Below are 25,265 nucleotides of genomic sequence, written 5' to 3' on the forward strand. Positions count from 1 at the left end.
GGCAGCCCGCGCGCGCACGGACGCGCGGCCTCGGGGCCCCGGGGACTGCCTGCGTGCTCCGGGCTCGGTGGCCCGGCCTGGGGTCTCGGTAAGGGCCGGGCGCGGCGACGTTAGCGGGGAGGGGGCGCCCTGGCGGGCTCGCGCGCCCCCTGGGGGGGAGGCCGGCCGGGGCGGGCGGGAGCGGCGGCCGTCCGTGCGAGGCTGCGCGGCCGCACGACTCCCGGACACGCGGCCCGAGGTGGGGCGCGGGCGGCGCGCTCGCTCCCTGGCTGCGGAGCCGGCGCTGCGTCCGTCGGGGTGGCCGGCGGCACGTTTTCCGCAGAGCTCGGCCCCGCGGAACGGCTCCCGGCCTGGGCGCGGTGCTGACGCGGCTCTCCCATTTCGCAGAGCGGAGATACTGAGGCACGGACACCCGGCGGCGACCTGCCCTGCCTGCCCCAAGGTCACGTAGCGAGTCGGCCCGGGCTGGGTGCCCGCAGTCCCGTAGAGGCCTGCCCAGCGTGCTGCGGGCCTGGACGGGGAGGGGCGGCGCTGGCGGTGGCTTCACCAGGGTGGGCGGCCTGGGTCAGCCGAGCACTGACTGCGGCCCGTCGGGGGAGGAGGGGAAGGCCGGGCAGCGCCCAGCCCAGCGACGCCGGTGTGGGGAGCGGTGTGATCCGTAGCCTCTGCGTCAGGGGCACCCCGAGTCAAACTTGGGGTACGGATAAATGGGGTCCTGAGAGTGAGAGCCTAAGGGGTTGATGTGCCTCTTCCGAGGGCCATTCAATAATTAAACGCCCTCCCACCCAGCGTGCTCTCTGAGGCACCCTGGCTTTGCTAGGCAGGTTTGCTGCATGGGAGTCCGTGCTTTTGAGCCCATTTCCATGTATACTGGAAAAGATGGGATAAATGGCTTTCTAAAAGCCTTGCAGTTCTTAAAATAACAATAACAAAACTCCTGGGAAATAAAATGAAGATTTTTTTTTTTTTTTTTTTTTTTTTTTTTTTTTTTTACCTTCCTACCTCTGGGCTTAGGTCTTGGCATGTAATTCTGAGTGAACCATCCTGGGTCATGTAAGAAAATGGCACAGCTTTTGCAAAAAGTCAGATGTGTGTCGTTATGCATGTTTCTAGTATGTTGGCACGGAGTCCTGGAGCCGCTGTTCACTTACCACACTGGGTGGAGAGGAAAGAGAGACAGGTAGAATCTGTGAAATGTGGCGCAGAGGAATTCTAACGTTCCTCTCCCGCTAGCAGCTAGCAGCTTGAGAATTTGAGCTTATTGGATTTAGATATCTTTGCTTGAGGGTAAGATCAAGCCACATGTTTGCTAGAACTGATGACATTGTATCGGGACTTAGGTAGTGGAGAGGAGGCATACCTTGTGACCCCTCACCGCTTTTCAGTATTTCAAATCTCTAAATGGAGAAAAAAAATACCATTTTCCTTTGAGCTCTGATTCAGGTGGTGGTTAATAAAGATGTCTTGCCCTACTGGCTTTTTTTTTTTCTATAGGGAAGTCTTTTTTTCCCCCCTTGTTTGAGGTAAAACCCTGTATTACTTTGGCACCTAACCTGCCCTCCAGGTATTTTCCTCCCCTCTTGATACTAATTGTAAGCAAATACCCTAGCCCTCCCTCAGGCAGATTGCCTTCATATGCCTATTGTGTTGGATCTTGGTTCCTTAGCTTTGTGATTGAGGCTTCCTCTGTCAGTGAAGGATTGAGAGTTAAGGGGTCTTTGGACTCTTTCAGGGCTTTGCATCTGTATGTATTTTGAGACCTCATCACTCGGATTAGGTTTCCTAGTGGGCTCTAGAGACCACCATAAACCGTATGTCCTTAAGGGATAGGTCCCTCAATCCCAACATAACCGCCTGTAGTAAGCCTCCCATAGGTCTGTTTAGTCACCAAGCCTTTGACTTAGGACTCAAATGTATCAGCTGCCTCTGTCTATAATTGAGGCCTAGAGGTCACCTACCATCTCTGGAGTCTGTGTTACCTGAGGCAAGGTAGATACAGCCTCTCCTATTTTCAGTGTTCTCACTAAATGTGAAATAGGCCAAACATGGAATAATAATTCTAGTAGTACCTATTTCATCAGGTTTTGTGAGGCTTAAATAAGATAATCCTTTAAAATGCTTAACACAGTTTATGGCACATAATAAATCCTAAATGTTTCCTCTGCTAATGAGCTCCCATGTAACAGAGGCTCATGCTTTTTAAAGATCTTTACTGGACAGGGTCTCAAAATCTCCAGTCCTTGGCTTAAAGGTAGGATGCTGCTTCCCTGAGTCACCTGTATGTGAATCAGTGAACAGACTGAGAAAGACAGCTATGGAAGTTATGACGTGGGTTTAGATAAGTCTCTGATAGATGGCAAAAGGTACCTCATTACTACCTTGATAGTCTTTTTAACTTATCAGTGTACAACTGGTTCATTCAACTGGCATTTACTGAGCACACACTGTAAGATTGGACATAAGGGATATGCTAATTTTCAAGTGAAGAAAACAAGTTTTAATTACCTTCCTTACAGAACACTCATAGCGTAGAAGCTGAACAGATTCCTTGAAGGGATATTATGAAGAAAAGAACAAAATTGTCATGGAAAAATTCTGCTCAGATCCAGTAAAGGTATTGAATGGCTAGGTGAATGAGCTGGGCACTGACAGAAGAGTGTGGCTTCACCTCCCTGGTGGTTTAAGATTTTTAACATGGATATGGCAAGATGGGGACCAGAGTACGAAAAGAAAACGCATCTTCCTTCTGCTTCTAGTCCCCAACACTCTGGTCACACTCAAAACTAGCTTAATGTCTCATAGCTTCAGTCACCACAGGCCTTTCTTCCTATTCCCTACCACGATGAAGGAGCCCAGCCCAGCAATGTACACCTGCCTGGTGGACCATCTACCTAGAAAACCTGGGTTCCTGAAGAGACTGAATTACCTGTGTTAGCCATCAGTCAATATGTTTCACTGTCCGTTACTTGTAATAAAAGCCAGTTGCAACACCCCAAGTCCACCCAGCCTCTGCAGACCTTTCCAGACAAACGAAGGCAGTAGTCACATGAGCTATAGTGAGTAGGCTATAGTGACTAGGGCAGCAGTAGGTATTAACAGAGCCGACAGCTGAGTGTTGTGATTTCTTCCCAGTCCCCTTCTCCTCCTGCACATCATTCATTGCTTTTGAAACAGGAAGGGGGAAGGATGGCTCTGTAGGAAACAGAAGGTAGCATAGCCATCTTTTATGTGTTATTCCTAATAGCTTAGCACTGATGTCTGGATCAGCGCTACTTTTGGAAGAGATTTGCTCTTTAGGAATGTGTCCTATTGCTTCAAAAACTGAGAACCTTTTAGTGTGAATGCTTGTCTCTTGGATTTGTTTTGCCATCTGGAGACTGTGACCTTCAATCCTGTCTTTCCTTCTCTCGTTGAACACAGGTCCAGCAGCTGGATATGGAGGACGATCCCTCGTCACCTCTGTCATTCTCCAGTGTTCCACACGAAGAGTCTGTGCATCAGGCCCCTGCTCGATTCCCTAGAGAAACTGTGTTCTCTTCTTGCATTCTTCCCCCCAAAGAAATTACTCCTTTGTCTCCTACTGCGCTCCGGCAAGGTGCCCTGCCCCAGACTGACAGTACTCCTAAGCAAGAGACATCTGGCCAGATGTCACATGTTCTCCAGAAAGGACCTTCACTCCTATATCCTGCCACTTCTGAGCAAGACGCACCTCACCAGGTATCCCTGGCCTCCCAGGAAGAAACCCAGTACCCTCCTTCAGCTGCTGGTCAGGGGATCCCCTTCCTCTCCCACTCCGCCCACCATCAGGAAGCTCCACTCCACTCTCCTGAAGTTCCTGAGAAAGACTCGCTGACTCTGTCACCCACAGTTCCCGAGACCGACATGGACCCCTTGCTCCAGAGTCCCACTTTGCAAAAGGACACTCCCTTCCATACCTCTTCTGCAGCCCAGAAGGACCAGCCTCTGCCCACCGCAGAGATCACTCGCTTGGCCGTGTGGGCTGCCGTCCAAGCAGTGGAGAGGAAACTGGAGGCCCAGGCCATGCGACTACTGACTCTGGAGGGCAGGACGGGGACAAATGAGAAGAAGATAGCAGACTGTGAGAGGACGGCTGTGGAGTTCGCAAATCATTTGGAGAGCAAGTGGGTCGTACTGGGGACCTTACTGCAGGAGTACGGGCTGCTGCAGAGGCGCCTGGAGAACATGGAGAATCTGCTGAAAAACAGAAATTTCTGGATCCTGCGGCTACCCCCAGGTAGCAATGGAGAAGTTCCCAAGGTACATGCATTACACTGGGGGCTTCCCAAGGCTTCCAGTCTGCAGGGGAACAGAGCTTAAGGAGTTAGTTCCGTTGAAAAAAGGAAAAATGATGGTTGGGAAAGGAAAAATAAGAAGCAAGTGTCCCTGCCTTCCAGTATTGCTTCACCAAGATCAGGGCACACCAAAAGCAAATTATTTCTGCTGTTGGTAAAAGCACAAACTGGTAGAAAAGTCCATTTGGAAAGGGGTGAGTGAAGCATTTCCTAGAGCCTGAGATAGGATGCAGACAGGGGTCTGTGAGAGCTTACACAGAGCGTGTCCTGTCTATCTGTCCTCCACACTCTGAGTCTGTATGGTTGCTTCTGGCCGCTCCACTTAATTTGGTTAATATCATGTGGCCAGCATTTGCCACCTGTGGGTTCTTTATTCTTCCACCTTTCCCCACCCTTTGAGCCTCTAACAATAGATAGGAAAGAGAAAGGATAAAAGGGAAAGAGTGTTGTTATCCACAGACTGCTTCCTGCTGGTTAGGGTTGTTGAGTTCCTTGGGGCAACTGTGATCTTCACTGTTAGGATATTTAGTTCTTCTTCTTTTTTTTTTCTTTTGGTTTTTCGAGACAGGGTTTCTCTGTGTAGCCCTGGCTGTCCTGGAACTCACTCTGTAGACCAGGCTGGCCTCAAACTCAGAAATCCACCTGCCTCTGCCTCCCAAGTACTGGGATTAAAGGCATGTGCCACCACTGCCCAGCTAGGATATTTAGTTCTTGTTTCTTCTTTACACAACTTTTTAACAAACTGAGACCAACAACACAACCTGCCCTTGGAGCTAGCATTTATATCCCCTATGAAAGGTTTCAGAATTTCAAACTTCACACAGTTGGTGCCACTGGCAAATCATACCCCTGCACAAGGCAAATCATAGTCAGCTGCTGTGGACAGTCTGAAGCAGCCTCATATCCCACACCTGGCATTAAAATGAAAGCACATTCCTATTTCTGTGTTTTTTTTAAAGAAACCAAAATTCTCACTGCAACACTGGAAAAAAGAAAATTCTGTCTGCACTGACTGTGAACACTTTTTCCAGCCATCCCCTGAATGGTAGGTTACAACTGACGCAGGATTCACCCCGAGGGGGCAGCGCATACCATCACTGGACGGTTTAAAGTGCTGGAGTTTTTGTATAGGTTTTATGCAAATACTGTGCATCCATATATACATACACATATACACACATATACATACACATATACACACATGCACATGTACAAACACACACTTGAGCATCTGCCGACTTGGATATCCTGAGGGTTCTGGAACCAATTCCTTGCAGGTACTACAGGACCTATGAGTGCTTCATGGTTTACCATCAGACTGGTCAAGGAGAAGAATAACGTTTAACTCTTAAGTTTTATTCTACTTTTTTTTGACAATTTACCTATAAATCCTTAATTTCAGTAAAATTGATTTCAGGAAGTTTCCTTAAGGAGCTAAAAAATGGGTTTTAATCTTATTTTCTAGAAGAGTCTAAAGGAACATGTGTATAGACCAGTTTTCTTTTCGTTCCAAACAGCCTGAGTCTATAAGCCAGTTCCTGTTGAAAGCTGTTGTACATTAGATCTCACTAAAGGCTCCCTGATCTCTGAGGGTCCAGGGTGAGGCCTAAGGGTTTGCATTTTCAGCAGATTTCCTGATGTTCCTGGTGCTCCATGTTTAGTGGGAGAAGGGCCCAGGCAAGATGAGCCCTCCACTCCTAGGCCAGGGATGTGGCCAGACATCAGCAGGGTGTTGGTCACACTCCCTATAACACACACCCGAGTAAGTACAGTGGAGGAAGGTCTCCCTCTCCCATCCTAAGGAGAGGGAGTTGGGGGTTGGCCGTCTGTGGTATTATCACTTTGGTCTTTCCTGACCCAGTTGTTTGGTTTCAGGTTCCTGTCACATTCGATGATGTCGCCGTCCATTTCTCTGAGCAGGAATGGGGAAACCTCTCTGAGTGGCAGAAGGAGCTCTACAAGAATGTAATGAGGGGCAACTACGAGTCTCTGGTCTCTATGGGTAAGAGCAAAGCGCGGTGACATGGGCATGAGGCCTGTGGAGACACTTAGGAGCCGTGAGCAGCAGCTCCTGCAGTGGGAAAACACAAACATTCTGTTTGCCTTTGGTTTTATTTACTTGTTTGGGGTATGGCACTTGTTTGGGTTTGTGTGTATGTGTTGTTTTTTTTTTTTTTTTTGAGACAGGTCTGCCCTGGCTGGCCTGGAACTTGCTGTGTAGACCAGGCTGGCCTCAAACTCACTAGAATCCTCCAGCGTCAGCCTCCCTAGTACTGGGATTATAAGCATGCACTCCCATGCCCAGCAGATGGTTTTAACAGCATCTTCCTGTTGAGTTAGGCTGGCCTTGAGTTCAGAATCCTGCTGGGACTTCCTGAATGTTGACATCATAGACATGCACTACCTCCCCTGGCTTCAAACAGAATTTTAGTTGTATCATGTGTACATGTATACTGTAGTGTATGCATGGGTATGTGTATGCATGAGTGCTGGGAATCAAACCCATGTTTTTATTCTTACCGGGCAGGCATGTTACCAAGTGAATCATCTCCCCAGCCCTACAAACAGAATTTTAAAGAGTGCCCCAAACAGGCTAGAGATTGCTCAGTGGTTAAAAGTTCCCAGCATGGACATCAGGTGGCCTACCACTACTTATAACTTCCGCTCCAGAGAGTCTGAATCTCTTCTGAATTTTGTAGGCATCTGAAGTCACATGTGCAATGTACAGATACATGTAATTAAAATGTTTTTTCTTTTAAAAAGACTAACACAAATGAAGAGAAAAGCCTCTCATGTCCCCTTGTATGTCAGTAGGGCAGAAGCAGACACAGTCTGTCCGTGAAGACACCACACTACAGAGAAGCGCTTGGGGCAGCAGAGAAAGGGCAGGCTAGACTGTGGTGATCTCTTGCTGTCAGTATTTTCCCATGCACCCTGCTTACAAATGTCATTTGTCTACAAACTCTCATTGAAGAAGAAACAATGACTAGAAGAAAACAAATGTACTGAGGACCTACTGTGTGCCAGCAGGGTGTGAAATGCTTCCCAAGAGTAGTGTTGTGAGGGACTAAGGACAAGCTTAGAGATCTAGTTTTCTCACTCATACAACTGAACGTTAACAACTAGGCCTGTGGCCCCAGGGTCCTGGTCCCCATCAGGAAGTCATGGTCTCACCAAATTCTGTCTACGCCAAAGTCTGTCGATTCTTGTTTTCATTAAAAACATGAAAGGATAGAAAACTGGCAAGTTGGACTTTCTTCCATTATGTATCCTTTTTTCTTGTGTGTAGAATTTTTTTTTACATAAACAAAAGAAAATCTGAGGGAACTGGGAAGATGACTTAGTAGATAAAGAGTTTGTTGTGCAAGCAAGGGAAACCGAAGTTCAGCTCACCGCCACTCACATAAAATGCAGACCTCGGTGTGTGTCTGTATGCAGTGCTGGGGGTGCAGAGAGAAGCAGGTGCCTGGGGCTTTATCTGTCTAGCCAGTCTAGTCAAAACAGCTTCAGGTTCAGTGAGAGATCCTATCTCAAAAAAAAAAAAAAAAATACGAGGAAAGTGAAAGATACAAACCTCCGTCTTCCATGTATGTGCACAGGTGAGCACACTTGCATGTCCTCTCCCCCAACCCACGAACACACGGAAGGGAAGGAAGGAGGGAGGGAGAGAGAGGTTTAAGTGTTGAGTGCACTGTTGGGCACATAGGATAAAAAGAAATAAATATGGAGCCAGAGAGGAGGAAGGGAGAGAGGGAAGGAGAGAGAAAGAGAGTGAGAGAAAGTGAGAGGGAGAGAGAGACAGAGAGACAGAGAGAGAAAATGTTCATTATTTAAAAGCACAGGCTGCTCTTCTAGAGGACCTGCCTGTGTTTGGTTCTCAGCACCTGTAGGCTAAATGCCTGTAGACATAAAGTAAAAATAAAATCCCCAAAAAATTAAATTAATTTTTTTTTAAATTTTGATTCAGGCAAGAATAGTTAATTTTAGATATGTTTCCATAGGCTAACATTACTTTTCAGAAATGTGGTTTTTTTAAATACATATGCAATTATGAAAATGTAACAATTTATAATGACATAATAAAGAACAACTACTATGCGCTCACTCATGCCACCCCGTAGAGGAAGCCACCAGGAGCCTCGGCCATGTTCTGTACATGTGTAAGCATACACAGTGTGTGTCCTATGATACATGCAGTATGGAGTTTGTACAAGGCATTCACTTACAGTTCCTCATGTTAGACCAGGGGGCCTTTATCAGCACCCATAGGCCACAGCCCTTGGAAAGAAAGTACAGTATCCGGGCAAACTTTGTTTTTGTTTTTTATTTTTTAATGTTATATGTATGAATGTTACATGTGTATCACATGCACACCTAACGCCTATGGAGACCAGAAGAGGGTGTTGGGTCCCCTGTAACTGGAGTTACAGGTGTTTGTTAGCCACCATGTGTACAAGAGAAACAAGTGTTCTTAACCCCTGACCTTTCTCTTTGACCCCCTGAACTCTGGCTTTTGACCATTCTGCTGCTGATCCATGGGTGCTTCTGTCTCTCACTGCAGAATGTTGTGATAAACAGCCCCTCACTGTCTGTGCAGTGACCCAGTGTGCGACAGGACAGACGTGGAGTGGGCTGTGGAGCCCCCCACCCAAAACAGCTGAACCAGTGTCTTGTCGGCATGTACATGAGAATACTGTTTCTCCATACCTTCATTTATTCCATCTTAGTATCATTGTGTTTGTTTTATTTTGTTTTTCTGAGACAAGATAGTGAAACCGGGCCTGGCCTCAAATGCGCTGACCGTGAATTCCTGATGTCCCTACACCCCGAGTACTTAGTCTAAGCAATGTTTGTCCTTTTGATAGATGAAAGAGATGGTACTATTTTTATCTGAATGTATTTCTTGGGTGATTAGTAAACTTGTGCATCTGTTTTACATAATTACTAGTCCTACGAATTACCTAATAATACTTTTGCTATTATTTTTTTACTGATTATAAAGGTTGTTTTTATATAATTATGGATATTAACCATTTACTATATGTCATGAATATGTATGTTTCTAATATTTCCTCATCTTTTTATTTCAAAATAACTATAAACTTTTTGAGGAGTATTAAGGATTGACCCTCAGGTCCCATACGTGTTAAGGACATACCCTGTCAGGAAGCTACATGCCTGCTCCTATCTTTTTTTTCTCTTTTTTTCTGTTTTTGTTTTATTTTTTTTTTTTTGAGACAGTGTCTTACTATGTAGCCTTGGCCAGCCAGAAAGTTACTAAGTAGCCCAGACTAATCTTGAACTTGTGGAGCTCTGCCTCCCTCTGCTTCCCCAGTGCTGAGATAAGGGTGTGTGCCACCACATCTGAACTCCTGTTTTTTGGAACAGATTTCAATCTGTGGCCCAAGTTGGCATTGGATTCACAGAAGTTCTCTCTCTTCTTCCCAAGTGCTGGTGTTGCAGGCATGAGCTGCCATGCTTGGCAATCCTTTTTAATATAAGGAATTCTTATCAGTATTTTGTTTTATGGAGTTTATACTTTATCAGGATTAAGTTTTTACTTCATACAATTTCAACTTTGTCATGAAGCTCTGTGCAAGTTTCAGTGTCTGCCAGCAGCCTGAGACACACACCTAGCGGGCCCTGGAGAAAGAGGTTGAATATGTGCTTTTCTTTGTCAGCATAGCCAGTCCTCCAGCAAAGAGGCCATTCGGGGCCACGTCCCCACGGCTGATCCCTTACAGCATACAGTGCTCCCTCATACACAGATCATTTTCTTTCCTTCCTTCTGCCCAGACTATGCAATATCCAAACCAGACCTCATGTCACAGATGGAGCGTGGAGAGAGGCCAGCCATGCAGGAGCAAGAGGACTCTGAGGAGGGTGAGACGCCCACAGATCCCAGTGCTGGTGAGTGGCAGATGGGTGGCCCAGGGCCCTGTATCCTGAGTCTTTCAGTATTCAGACAGCTCCAATATGGAGCACTGCTGAGGTCCAGAGAGGACCTGAAGGCTGATACAGTATCAAGCTATGCAGCGAGGAGGCCTGCAGGTAGTTAAGTTTCCTGTGATCACCAGTAGCCCAGGTAGCTGATAAGTGGGAATTCATAAAGTTCATTGTCTTGTGGTTTTTTGTTTTGTTTCTGTTTTTATTTGTTGATATGACCCATTATTATCATCCTTTTTGCAGGAAGAAACACAGAGAATACTTATTCTTGTGTTATGCTCTTACCTCCTAGACTTCCCATAGAAGGGCCATGTTCCTGCAGAATAGAGGACAGGCATGGCCTTGACTAGAAGCTCCCTGCAGCATGGGACTCCAGCAGGCCTGCTTGGGGCAGTTAAATGGGATCAGGAGATAGGTCTCATGACCTACATACATATACTACCAGGTATCAAGGGCCTGGCATCAAGGAGATTGGCATGTCACAGTGGCTCAATAAATACAGCTAGAGCCAGTGTCCTCGTCACAGTGGTTGGAGCAGTAGCCCGCACACAGTCATTGTGAGTGCTGTCTTGGTACATCTGTTTTGTAGGCTCTCCTTGGGGATTTTCCTTTGGACTTGCATCACTTGCCTTATTTTTTGATGGAAACATGTCTTTGTCCTTGGTGGATATATGTAACATTCGAGAATAATAGCATATCATTAGGGATCCTGTTGATTGCAGAAAAGAGATGACCCTGCTGGGGAACTCAACTAAAGCCCAACAGACAGACGTGATTTCATGTCATTGATTCGAAGACTGTATTAGCTCAGAAACAACCCAAGGCAAGAAGTTTGTTTGGACTCACATGTTCAGAGAGGGTAGTCCATGAATGCCTGGGTACACGGGTACTTCAGTGCCAAATATCAAATAGAGGGCTGAGGCGTACCCCAGTTCAGTACCACAGATGATGAATTTGAAAGTAGATGAGGTTGAGGGGGTTTTTCTAGAGGTACTTTTTGGTTGGAGGAAAATCTTTACCTTAAAGGTTTAAGTGGCCACATTGAAAACAAGAAATAGGTGGAAATAGAGAGATTCAGCATGGAAGAACTCAGAGACAGGTGGGGTGGAGGTGAGAATTGCAGAGATGCTTTATGGCCAAACCCTGAAATATGGCTGCTGCTCCAGCTACTTTGATATCCAGGGGCTGTGCTTGAATAGGATTCAAAGTAAACAGTAAATGACCAAGCCCACTTTGTACTGAGTTGGGTTTAGTCTGGCATATATATGTCCATAGCCTGCACTTCTGCAGAGGCATGTGGCCTCATAGAGACTTCTGATATTGCTGAATTGTGTCACTTGCTGGACTTAACATTTCTGACCCTGGGAGGTGGCATCAGTCAGGAGGACAGGTACCATGGGACTACTGTGCCATAGAGTATTTAGCCAAACCATTGCTACTTTAGTGACTGTAAGCATCAATCTTCTACATAATGGAGTTATCTGTCCAGTGTCTTTTCCCTAGCAAGAAGGTGGTAGAGGCAGCCCTGAACCAGACCCAGAAGTGCAATACCAAGCAGGGGCATCTAGAAAACTGAGAACTTTGCTAGTTCCACATATATCAAGAATAACAGTTTTAATGAATTGCCTCAATAAATTCATTCAGTGCTTTGGGTCCCTAAGAGATCCGAACAGAGTTCAGATATTAATTAACACGTGACTGAAGCTACTCAGAGTGCTTGTCATCTATCTGTGTCCGTGCATTTGCTTCCTTCCCCTGTGTACACAAGCCAGAAGCCATAACAGAAATGTATGTTCTCATATATATATGTTTTAAATATTTCAAAACATTAATACATTTGACCTAATAATGTCCTTTGAGAGTCTGAAAACATTGAACAGAATCTAAAATATAGTTTAAAACATACTATGTATATCATATTTTAATATGGCATACTCTGTCACCTCTGATGTCACATTATGAAGGATTTTATGCCATAAATTTACTTGTTTCTCCATTATTTAATTCATCAGATGTTTCCTATAGCAAGGCATTCTGTCAATAGCTGTGTTCCCAAGAGGTTCTTGCTCACACTTAGGCTTACGTCCTCCAGTAGAGAAGACCACTGTCAGCCACAGCCACACTGTATGAAAACAGTCCCTGGCCTGGAGAGATGACTCAGTCATTAGCATGTACAGCTCTTGCAGAGGACCCAGATTCCGTTTCCAACACCCATATCAGGTAGTTCACAACTGCCTGTTATTCCAGCTCTAGGATCTATTGCCCTTGGACCTCCTCAAGCATCTTCATGAGCAGGACTTGTGCACATAATCTGTATGCACACAGATGCACACATGAGTAAAACAAGTCTTAACCTCCTCTAATCAGGCTGTGACAAGAAGCAGCCGGATTGCAAGACAAAATACAGGAGGCTTTGCTGAGCTTGGGAGGTCAGAAAGTGCATCATACAGATTGACAGGATGACTCAACAGGTAAAGGCCCTGCCAAGCGTGAGCGGCTGATTTCAGTCCCCAGGATGCACATGATAGAAGGAGAGAGCCAACTTCAACAAGTCCTCTGGCCTCAGCATGCATATTACAGTATGCATGAACACGTACACATACACAGCACAAAAGTATAGTAAAAACGTTTAATAAAGAAGGCAGATCTTGGAACATGGAAATTTTAGTAAAGACCTAAATAACAAATACGTTCTTTGATCCTCAAAGAACTGGTTGAAGGGAAGATACGGGAAACTAGTAGACAGCAGCGCTGTGAGGCCTCGGCACAGCCCGGTGGGAGCCATGGCTATTTGCAAGATATGTACTGGCTGTTGACCAAGAAACACTTGGTGACTGGTGGATGTGAGTGGAGGGAGTAAAGGGTGAATCCCAACTTCAAGTAAGATGGGCTTGAGGCTCAGATGAAGGGAACCAGTAACAATGCACCTGTGAGCTCATGTGGGTTGAGATCCCAGCAAGACACTAAGGAGAAAACTGTTGAATAAAGTCCAGAGTTTAGAAGCACAGCGCTGAACTGGAGGCACTTGTCATTGGGACTTTAAATGTTAATGGTGTAGACAGGAATTGATTGGTCTGTAAAGAGCAAGCTGGAAGATTTGGGGATGTGGAATCTGTTGATCAGAAGGAACCCAAGTCTTGTTTTAGTCTAATTAAGTTTTTTATGTATGCGTGTGTAGTGTGCGTGCGAGTTCCTCTGTCTGTGTGCGACATCAAGAGTTTCTCAGTCGCTTGCTCTCCACATTATATGTCGAGGCAGGGTCTCTGCTGATGTGACTAGTCTGGACACCCCGTCACTGCCTGCCTTATGCTGGGATTACAGGTGGGCCATTATACCCAGCTAGCATTTGCACAGTTTCCAGGGATCCAAGCGGTTACTTTCATAGCAAGCACTCTAACTGTTTAGCCATCTCCTGGCCTGTAGAAGTTAGGTCTGGTTCTTCCTCCCAGCCCCATGCTCCCAGAAATAAGACTCAGACTCAACTATATTTACAAATACCTTGGCCATCTACCTAGGCTCTTCTCTCACTAGATATAGATTAAAATATCCCATTTATTTTAATCTACAGTCTGCCAAGTGGCTGGTTACCTGAGCTCAGGTACCATGCACCCACCTCACATCTTCCTGGGTGGATCTCTTGAGACTCGCTCTATCCCAGAATCCTTTCTGCCTCCCTTTTGTCCCACCTTCTATTTCCTCTCTAAGCCATAGGCCATAGACTTTTTAATTGACAGGTGATGCATTCGTACAGTACACAAGATGTTCTCTCTACAGGGCTCACGAGTTTTAGTGCATCAGTAAAGACCATTAGAAGTAGATCCCTGCAGTGATCTAAAACTTTCTGGAACAGATTTTCTAGATCAAAGGATATCCACATACAAACATTTACACGCCCTTCGACTACTGTCCCAGGCTATTTATCTTCATCTAAGTGTGAGAATAATACCATATGCCCTGGCCAATAATCGGTTTCTAGCTTTGTGTGCTTTGTAGGAGCTATGGGTATAAACCAGTGCTTCTCAACCTTCCTAATGCTACGACCCTTTAATACAGTTTCTCATGTTGTGGTGACGCCCCCCCATCATAAAATTATTTTGTTGCTGCTCCATAACTGTAATTTTGCTAATGTTATGAATTATAATATAGCTATCTGATAGCTGATGTCTGTGAAAGGGTCATTCGACCCCAGAGAGGTCGTGACCCACAGCTTGAGAACCACTGGTATAAACAGAAGAGTGGTACTCATGCAATCTCGCCTTTGTGTCTTATTCTCTTATAGCTCCCAGGCTGACCTTGAACTCCTGATCCTACTGCCTCTACCTCTCCCACTTGCTACTGTGCTAGGTTCTAAAAACTATGCTGGGCGTGGTGGTTCTTTAAAAATTAATGACATGCTAGACAAGGTGGTACATACCTATCCCGCAGTGTAAGACTGAGGTAAACAGATCTCTGTGCGGGGCAGTGGTGGCGCACATCTTTAATCCCAGCACTTGGGAGGCAGAGGCAGGTGGATTTCTGAGTTTGAGGCCAACCTGGTCTACAGAGTGAGTTCCAGGACAGCCAGGACTACACAGAGAAAACCTGTCTCAAAAAACAAAAACAAACAAACAAACAAAACAGATCTCTGTGAGGTCCAGGCTGGACTACATAGTTAGACCTCTCTCAAAAAACAAACAAAACCAAAAGTATTATCTCTTATCTGTCATATCTATAAAAAAGATTTCCCTAGTTTTGGGGCACTTTTGTATATAGTATAATATTTGTGTTACAACCATTTCAAGTTTTTTTTATTTTTTTTTTATTTTTTTTATTTATTTATTATATATGAATACACTGTAGCTGTCTTCAGACACACCAGAAGAGGGCATCAGATCTCATTACAGATGGTTGTGAGCCACCATGTGGTTGCTGGGATTTGAACTCAGGACCTCTGGAAGTACAGTCAGTGCTCTTAACCACTGAGCCATCTCTCCAGCCCAACCATTTCAAGTTTTAATGTATTGAGATAAATTAATCATTTTCATTATGGTATCTGGGTTTCACATCAACCACAGAAATATTGGGGCATTTTACTCAATGCTCAAATACTAAGAACACAGTACTTAGGCCTGTGGATTTCCTAAAAACTGTTAGAAGTTAATTAGGAAGATGAGGGAATTGGAGTTCAAGGCTAGGCTAGGCAACTTAGTGGCTATCTCAAAAGTAAAAGAGGAGCAGGGTTCAGTGGTACACACCTTTAGTCTCAGCACCTAGAAAGCTGGCAGGCAGGTCTCTGTGAATTCAAGTCCAGTCTGGTCTATATAGTGAATTCCAGTTTAGCCAGGGCTCCAGAGAAACCGTGTCTCTAAATAAGAAGAGGGCCGAGGTTACAGATCAGAACTCAGACACGAAAGTCTCTAGATTTAATCCTTATTTCTGCCACCCCCAAAAAACCTCAAAATATTTGAAATATAAACAAATTTTTCTCCTAAAGAACAAAACAAAACAAAAAAAAAAATACTAAGGAATTTTTAACTAAGTTTCTCCAAGTATAACCCTACATAAGCTTCATTAGCAAGTAGTCCTTTATATACTCAAAGTCAGCTCATAGGATTGAGGTTTTCTGTTTCATAACAGTTTTTATGAAAAGTGATTACAGCGATTGAAAATCAGTCATAGACAGGTACAGTGACACATGTGTCCCAACCGTTGGGACACAGAGGCAGGAAGGCTTCCACAGAGGACCCCCACCTAGGTCCTCACAGATTAAATGATGCAGCTATTTGGTCTTTCTCTGTGTTCGGCTCAGTTCCGGAATAATGACATGGATACTTATTTAGGAATGCTTATGGCCTTAGGCTAGGCTTGCTCCCCAACTAGCTCTTAATTTATAATAATTCATTTATACTGTTCTATGTATGCCATGTGGCTGGTTAGTTACCTCTCCTCAGTTTCATACTCCTGACTTCTTCTAAGTCTCAGTGGCAAATCTTCCCGAGCCTGACTCTTTCCCAGATGTCCCACCTTCTAATCCTACCTCTGCTTATTGTCTGTCAGCTTGTGTCTGCACAAGAGCATGCACACAGATAACCATGATAAAATAACAAAAAGTATTGGCATAGCAACACAGACCTGTAATCCCAGCACTTGTGATGCTGTGGCAAGAGAACCTGAAGTTTAGGTGGCCAGCCTGGGCTACAGGTGACCAGCCTGGGCTATATAGCAAAAACTTTTAACAGCAGAAGCTTATGGTTGATGTGAACCTAGAGCACTTAGTGGTTTGTGTGACTGACCATCTAGACTCTCACAGGAGCATCTGAGGCCTCCAAGGTCTGCAGACAGCCTGGGCCTCAGCTCACAGTCAGTTGTAAAGTTTACATACCCTGGCTTTTTTCTAATACAGAACTAGTATGATTTCCTTTTCACATGTAAGGTGTATGTCTCAAAATTTAAAAAGTAAAGTGCAGGCTGAGAGCACAGCTTAGTGATAGATATGTCTGGTTTCCATGTGATCCCAGGTTCTATCCCAAGGACCCCAAGAATCGAGAGGGCACCCCCTGTCTTACCAGTCTTAAATGGATATTTCTGAGGTGTAACCCTCTGGGTCACCACCCAGATCATCCAAACTGCCAGAGGACATGTCCAGAAGGCCATTGCTCTTGGACCTGTATGGCAGTCCTATTGCAGGTTAGGTTTTTTGCAATATTTTATTTTCATCAAAATTAAAAGAATATAGTTGTCAACGAATGGTTGATGATATGTTAACCACATGATTTTTGTAGCATGTAATTCAGGGTAAGTTCAAAGAATCAAGTGGTGTTTCCTAACTCCACATGCTGCAGCCTATCCACATACCACTATAAATGAAGTTCTCCAGGACCTGCATCTTTAAAAATGAAAAACAGAGTAGGCCTGACTCTGATCTGTCTGTAGACAGTAAGAGTGTGAATTCATTCTCTACCAAGTGAGCTAACTGAGAAAAGCTTCTGCCTATCCTCAGAAGAGATTCATTTCCAAAGTGTTTCGTTTTCCATATTGGATGGCTGTTTATCATGATAAGCTGGGATGCTTGCTCCATTTCCTCTTTGAGCCTCTGTTTCCAATCCCACTTTGGATGACTGTATCCCAGGCTGATCTCAAGCTTGTAACAGCCCTCCTGCCCCAGCGTCCCAAGTGCTAGGATTACAGTGGTGACCCAGCTTGCCTATGTATTTATTCACAAAGGTCCAGAGAGACCATAATTTTGAAATTTCGTTTTAGAGAATAAACAAGTAATCAGGAGTTTATGCAATTAGAGAAGTCATGTTTCTGGGGTGATGTAATAATGTAATATAGGCTTGAAGACAGGATAAAGAGGCACAACCGTGGGACTTGCAGGATAAAAACAAGCAGCACGAGTGGACGGAAGTTGAAGGAGGGAGGATTGGAGGAGAGATTGGAGAAGGCGGAGTTTTAAAATCTGTTTTGTGTTGCTCTAACAAACTACCCCCAAATTGGTAATTTATACAGAAAATAGTTTTGTTGTGCATTTGTGATGTACCCCTATATTCCCATTACTTGGGAGCTAAATGTGGAGAAAATCAAAATTAGAGGTCAGCCTGGGCAACTGAGTTCCAGATTAGCCTGAGCTTCAGAGTAAGACCTTGAAGCTAGTAAAGAAAGCAAGTCTGTTTAGCTTACAGTTTTACCTTCCAAGAGCTTGGAGCCACCTCATTACTCTCAGAAGTCCCAGCTACATCATAGCATGGCAGATGCATCCTGATGATGAGAGAAAGAGAAAGTTCTGACTAAGCTAGCATCACTGCCTTCACAGAGCTATGCCCCCAGTCTAGCTGTCTTAATACCCCTCCATCTCAGACCCACTACATACAACCAAACTCACTGCATGTGAACCTTTAGAAATACTCAAAACGCCGGGCAGTGGTGGCGCACGCCTTTAATCCCAGCACTCGGGAGGCAGAGGCAGGCGGATTTCTGAGTTCGAGGCCAGCCTGGTCTACAGAGTGAGTTCCAGGACAGCCCGGGCTATACAGAGAAACCCTGTCTCGAAAAACCAAAAAAAAAAAAAAAAAAGAAATACTCAAAACATACCCAGACCACCAGGACTGGTAGTTTGGAAGGCTGAGGTCACAGATTTAAGACCTGACTCAGTTGGAGTGAGTTCAAGACAGCATGGAAAATTTAACAGGAGCATCTCTCAAAAGTAAAACACAAGAGCTAGAGAGACAGCGCAGCACTTAAGAACACCGCTAAGGGTGACCTTGTACTCTTGATCCTCCTGCCTCCACCTCCCAAGGGCAAGGATGTATCACTAAGCTTATCTCTAGGGGGAAAAAAAAGATAGGTGGTACTCACGACACAAAATCATTCTAAAGGACCAATAGGTAAAGCAAATAATATTCAAACTTTCCTCTCCAAGAAATAGAATCAGCCAGACATGTTAGTACATGCCTGTAATCCTAGCATTCAGGAGGCAGAGGCAGGCAGATCTCTGAATTCCAGGCCAGCCAGGGCTATGTAGTGAAAACAAAACAAAGAAAGAAACAGAATCAAAGTCTAAGTTACCACTTCTTACATTTGTTGAAAAAAATGAGCCTTTTCAGACTGTGTTGTCAGGGGTGTGGAGGAGGGCTCTCTTCTACAGCCTAGTGGAAGGGCAAGCTCTCATAGCCTTATTGAAAAGCAATCTGTAACATCCACCAAAATTAAAAATACTTAACCTCTGGATTCTGTAGTCACATTGCTGAGCAACTCATAGAAATGAAACACTTTTATAATTGGGGGTGGAAACAGATGTTGTAGTATTGTTTACTACAGTAAAAGATGAGAACCCAAAGGCTTTACATTTGGGAATAACAATAAATTACAGCATGAGCCACAGGATATGACATTTTCATCATTTTAAAGAGTAGTTAGCACCATAGGAAATCATCTTACAGGAATTTCTATATTTGATCACCGAGGAGGAAAAGAGGCTGTTTTATTTTACCTCAATAGTGACCCAAGAAAAAAATAAGTGTATGTATGCTGATATGAATATATCTATATAAACATGGAAGCAATTTTGGTTAATTACTAGAGTTATCTTCATGGTCCTAATGGAGAAATGAGAGGAGAAAACTAATTATTAGAGAAAAAAAGATGGCACTGAAAAGCAAAAACATGTATTATGTCACCATTGTGCAGAATGATGCTGTATCTATAAAGCCCGCCTGAAGTTGATCTATAGACTTGAACAAGAAAATGCAGCCATGTATATCATGGTGTTCTGTCTAACAGACAAAACCCAAACACCCCTCTCACAGCCATGCAACATGCTGGGAAAATGTTGTGGTCTACAAGAAGGGCCTTCTGCACGTGCGCCTCTCAGAAGCAGGCCAGAGTGAGGAGACAGCTCACCTTTCATGGTCTTTGGTACATGAACACACCGACAAGAGGGTCACTGGGTTTTGGCTGCCTGGCTTGGAAAGTAAAATGATTTTTAAACAATTGTAGAGAATAAAGTTTTAATCTATTGTAACTTGACTCCAATTTGTATTAGCATTCAAGACTACAAGTGTCCGGAAAATTCTTTCTGCTCACCATTAACTTTATTGTATTTTTTAGGGTCTCTTTTAAAAAAGACCAGTTGGAATGTAAATGCTAGGACTGTAGAACCCTGGGGCTGTGCCATGACTGCTCTGTGTGTCCTCACCTTCCCCAGCACATGATGGCATCGTGATCAAGATCGAGGTGCAGACCAACGATGAAGGCTCGGAAGGTCTGGAGACACCAGAGCCACTGATGGGACAAGTGGAGGAGCACGGCTTTCAGGACTCAGAGCTGGGTGACCCCTGTGGAGAGCAGCCCGACCTGGACATGCAGGACCAAGAGAACGCGCTGGAGGAGTGCACTGAGGGCTCCAGCGAGTTCAGTGAGCTCAAGCAGATGCTGGGGCAGCAGAGGAACTGCACGGGTAAGCTCTGGTGGGCGGGGCTGCCGAGGGCCTAATAAACTCAGAATTTATTAGAATCTCCCAAGCAAAGAAGTTGTTCTGCTCAAGATTGGCTCAAACAAGAATTCAAAGGCAGTGAGGTCAGAACCACATCCATGGTCATACAGGTGGAGGCAGAGCTCCAGTTGCCGTCTCTCAGAGCAGCACCATTGTGAGTTTGGAGTTTGCTGCTTTCCGTTTGCTTTGTTTAGGTGGCTGTGTCTGTTTTGAGACAGTCTAACTAAGAAGCCCAAGCTAGCCTCCTGGGTGCTGAGAATAAAGCTTTGTGCTTACACCCTGCAAGAAAAACATGATTCTTAAAAAATAGCTCTGAGTGGTCCTTATGAGCTGCTGCTGCGAGGGTCTGCTGGCTCTGCCTGCCAGTCTGAGTCTCAGCCTAGAAAGGGTTAATTCTTCCCTTTCACTTCCCTGTCCGTCTTCTGCAACTGGCCAGAGCCTGGGTATGCTTTCTCTAGAGCTCACCTCTCTCCATTCCGTGCCAGCCTAAGACAGATAGCACAGCTTCCCTCAGCCTCCACCCTCACCCCTCTCCGAGCAGATGCTAAGACTGACAGCCTGCCTGCCCTGGGGTTTTCCTTTTAAACTAAAAAAATAAGACTCTTATCCTTCTTTTGTAGACTCTAGTCGTTAGCTCCGTAATCCTGTGTCCTCATTCCGGTCCCCGTGAGGGGACAGCATTGTAGCAAAGCACTTGATGCTGATCCTGGGACATCCTTCATGACAGCTTCTGCTGTTCCAGTTCTTACTGTTTGGCTGGATGTTTGTGGTTCATTTATTTTTCAGACCCAAAGTTTCCAGCTCTAGCTTAGATCGGCTTTATTCTTGATCCTCCTGCTTCAGCCTCCCAAGTGCTGGGAGTACAAGCTTGTACCCTCCCCACATGGCTATAGTTGGTACATTTTCAGCTAATAAAAATCTCATGGCAACCTTGGTCAAGTGATGAGGACCAAATTCCTTGCATTTAGATGAGCGCACAAAGGCTGCTGTGACAACAGCCCACTTGACGCACCTGTGTTGCCATTAAACACTGCAGTTCATCCTGACACTGTCACCTCTAATACAGTTCCTCAGGTCGTGCTGACCCCAGCCGTACAGTTATTTTTGTTGCTACTTCTTAACTGTAATTTTGCCACTGTTATGAATCCTAACATAAATATCTATGTTTTCTGATGCTCTTGGGCAAGGGTGAAAGGGTGGTTTGACCCCCAAAGGGGTCGTAGCCCACATATTGAGATCCTCTGCTTTACAGGTGCTACAGTATGTGTGCCTGAGAAGTCAGCAAAATAAAACAAAAAACTGAACAAGACAGGCCGTGGTGGCCCAGCCCTTTAATCCCAGCACTTGGGAGGCAGAGGCAGGTGGATCTCTGAGTTTGAGGCCAACCTGATCTACACAGGACAGCCAGAGCTACAGAAAAACTCTGTCTCTAAAACACACACACATACACATACACATACACACACACACACACACACACACACAAACTGAATAAAAACTATGAGCTCTGTCATGCCATAGGCATTGCTAGTTTTAGTGTGCCCGTCTAAACCAGATGGCCTGTGACCTGTCACTTTACTTAGAAATGTCCTTTGATTTCTGGGCTTGGGCTGTGAAATGTGGTCATACTTGCTTGACTTGGTCCTCTTGCAGTGCTGTGCTCAGGTTAAGAGGACAGGTTAAAATGCTCTAGAACAGATTTTGTTAGAATTCAGAAACAGGCTGGGGATGTGGCCCAATGACTAAGAGTATACACTATTCTTGTTTTTGTTTTTGTTTTTTTCGAGACAGGGTTTCTCTGTATAGCCATGGCTGTCCTGGGACTCACTCTGTAGATCAGGCTAGCCTTGAACTCAGAAATCCGCCTGCCTCTGCCTCCCAAGTGCTGGGATTAAAGGCGTGAGCCACCACCGCCCGGCAATTATACACTATTCTTATAAAGGACAGAATTCAGGTCCCAGCATCCACATCAGGCAGCTCAAAATCGCTTGTAACTAACTCCAGCTCCAGGGCGTCTGCTAGCTCATGGCCTCCTGCACTTGTATATATACATAGCCATACACAGATTCACAGTTGAAAGATAATTTTTAAAAATCTGGCATACCACATGATGAGTTATACATTTAATATTATCCAGATTGAGGAGGTTATATTTCAGAATATACACGCAGACACACGTGTATATGTATATAATCACAACTTAAATGGAAGCTATGAATTTGAAAGAGAGCAAGGAGGGCTTGGAGGGGGGAAGGGGAAGGAAGAAATGTTTTAATTCTCAAAAACCAAAAAGTATCTGAGCTTGGTGCCACACACCATTAATCCCAGCACTCAAAAGGCAAGTGTCCAGAAATACCAGCCCGGGCTACATAGAGAGACCCAAAAAACCCTCCAATTAACACTGGTTAGGAAATGCCAGATAACTGACTACAAAGCACCTGAAGAAATTGAAGTGAGTCAGAAGTTGCTCAGGTTCTCAGGGGCCCCTGGGCAACTCGAATGAGGCTCAGCAGTAAGGGGGACCCACCAGTCGGGCTTGCATGGTACTGCACTCTGAAGGAAGCCGTTAGGCTGGTGTTCCTGGCTGCACAGTGAGATCTACAGTTTCAAGTTGCCACAAAAGGCCAGAGCCTGAGTCCCACCAAAGAGAATCTCAGTTGGTATCGAATGTCACTCACAGGTCAGGATCACAGAGGAATACAGAGAGTGAGAAGTAGTGGGGAAGAAATGATAGAGGTGGGTGAATAAAGGCCTGAGGAGAAAACCCCGGGTGGCCTAGGCCGGAAGAGCAACGCAGAGGGAGAAGATGATGAGTCAGCACTGCTCAGAGAGCCCACTGGCAGACACTCAGCCCCCAGGTGCTCCAAAAAGAAAAGTGGGACTGCTCTGGCTCACAAACTTGAGTCCATGAAAATAATGAGCTCAGGCAAGGTGTGGTGGTTTTGAGGTTGGTTTTCTGAGAAGCCGTCTCCCCTGCTGCTTCCCCAAGAGCCCTGTTAAGCTCTGGGTTTCATGACTAGTTGTCTGATGGTAGGAATCATGGGACAGGAAACTAGATTTCCCTAATGGAGGAATGTGGACAAATACATGTATCTACGTGTGTGTGAGTTTGTGTAGCTCAAAGTCTGTCGGTGAGGTTGAAGCCGTGTTGTACTTATCCAGGCTAAGGGTGTTCTAGACAACAGCTAAATGCTTTCTTTCTAACCTTGGAGCAGAAGGGATCGTGATAAAGACAGAGGAGCAGGAGGAGGATGAGGAAGAGGAAGAGGAGGATGAGCTGCCACAGCACTTGCAGTCCCTTGGGCAGCTGTCCGGGAGGTACGAGGCCAGTATGTACCAGACCCCCCTTCCTGGGGAGATGTCCCCCGAGGGCGAGGAAAGCCCCCCACCACTGCAGTTGGGTAACCCAGCAGTGAAGAGGCTGGCACCTAGCATTCATGGGCATACGCATGGGCACGGGCATGGGCACGGTGAGCGGCATCTGGGTGAAAACCGTGGGAACTCCAGCCAGCAACAGCGGAACAGGCGTGGTGAGCGGCCCTTCACTTGCATGGAGTGTGGCAAAAGCTTTCGGCTGAAGATTAACCTCATCATCCACCAGCGTAACCACATCAAGGAAGGACCCTATGAGTGTGCCGAGTGTGAGATCAGCTTCCGCCACAAGCAGCAACTCACGCTGCACCAGCGCATCCACCGGGTACGCAGTGGCTATGCCTCCCCTGAGCGCGAGCGCGGGTCAGCCTTCAATCCCAAGCACTCACTCAAGCCACGTCCCAAATCACCCAGCTCAGGCAGTGGTGGCGGCCCTAAGCCCTACAAGTGCCCTGAGTGTGACAGCAGCTTTAGCCACAAGTCAAGCCTGACCAAGCACCAGATCACACACACGGGCGAGAGGCCCTATACGTGCCCAGAATGCAAGAAGAGTTTCCGCTTGCATATCAGCCTGGTGATCCACCAGCGTGTGCATGCAGGCAAGCACGAAGTCTCCTTCATTTGTAGTCTGTGCGGCAAGAGCTTCAGCCGCCCGTCGCACCTACTGCGCCACCAGCGGACTCATACTGGTGAGCGGCCCTTCAAGTGCCCGGAGTGTGAGAAGAGCTTCAGTGAGAAATCCAAACTCACCAACCACTGCCGCGTGCACTCGCGCGAGCGGCCGCATGCCTGCCCCGAGTGCGGCAAAAGCTTCATCCGCAAGCACCACCTGCTGGAGCACCGGCGCATCCACACGGGCGAGCGGCCGTACCACTGCGCCGAGTGTGGCAAGCGCTTCACACAGAAGCATCACCTGCTGGAGCATCAGCGAGCACACACGGGCGAGCGGCCCTACCCCTGCACGCACTGCGCCAAGTGCTTCCGCTACAAGCAGTCTCTCAAGTACCACTTACGGACCCACACGGGCGAGTGAGCATGCGCCCCGCCCCTGCCCCGGCCAGATGCGCAGCCAGGTGCAAGGGTCTAAAGCCCCTGGGACAGGTACCTCGGCTGCCCCCAGACTGAGCTCAGCGGGCGGGAGCGGGGCGCCCAAAGCCCTTCTGCTGTGAACCCTCCTCCCCTCCCGTCCCTTCTCCCCAGGACGGGGTAGTGAGACCAGGTCGCTTGTTGCCTGCTTCCCCAGGGCCCCAGGGGGGAGCGCTTGGGCCTGGGGAACCCCATCAGGCTGTTAATTTCCTTGACAATAAAATGGATGAAAACAATCTGCACGGAGGCAGTGATTTGGCTGCCAGCCACTCACAGGCGCGATGCAGGGCCATTTAGTCGGGGATAGAACTTTCTAATTACCTTTTGGATACTGTGGTTCTATTTGATAATAATAGAGTAATTTTTAAAAGACGAGCGTTTCCTGTTTGCTGTTCTTGTTTGGTTTGTAAGGGGAGGGGCTGAAGTGACCCAGGGACGTGTGCCCAATATCAGCTAACAGACAAACAAATTCGTTTCTCAAACTCACTGTCTGCTGGATGGAGGAGAAATAGGTACTGCTTATTATAAAATCAAAAGGAAGGACGCTGACCAACTTGAAGAGAAATTTGGGGAAGGGT

The 25,265-nt window shown here is 46.1% G+C and overlaps 1 protein-coding gene across 3 annotated transcripts; it reads left to right on the plus strand.

The window, feature by feature from the left end:
- Positions 1–25,059, plus strand: Znf777 (zinc finger protein 777). Of its 3 annotated transcripts, none has more exons than XM_028784695.1 (6): positions 1–88; positions 3,421–4,278; positions 6,189–6,315; positions 10,110–10,223; positions 19,942–20,193; positions 23,445–25,059. In XM_028784695.1, the coding sequence occupies exons 2-6, from the start codon at positions 3,436–3,438 to the stop codon at positions 24,632–24,634; spliced, it is 2,526 nt and encodes an 841-aa protein (XP_028640528.1). In that variant the 5' UTR covers positions 1–88; positions 3,421–3,435; the 3' UTR covers positions 24,635–25,059. The 3 variants fall into 3 exon arrangements, with proteins under 3 accessions (XP_028640528.1, XP_028640529.1, XP_028640527.1); XM_028784696.1 differs by lacking the exon at positions 1–88 and adding an exon at positions 286–442; XM_028784694.1 differs by lacking the exon at positions 1–88 and adding an exon at positions 2,515–2,614.
- Positions 25,060–25,265: the final 206 nt, after the last annotated feature.

This window comes from Grammomys surdaster, unplaced genomic scaffold, assembly GCF_004785775.1.
Source record: "Grammomys surdaster isolate TR1022 unplaced genomic scaffold, NIH_TR_1.0 124726, whole genome shotgun sequence".
Lineage (NCBI taxonomy): Eukaryota > Metazoa > Chordata > Mammalia > Rodentia > Muridae > Grammomys > Grammomys surdaster.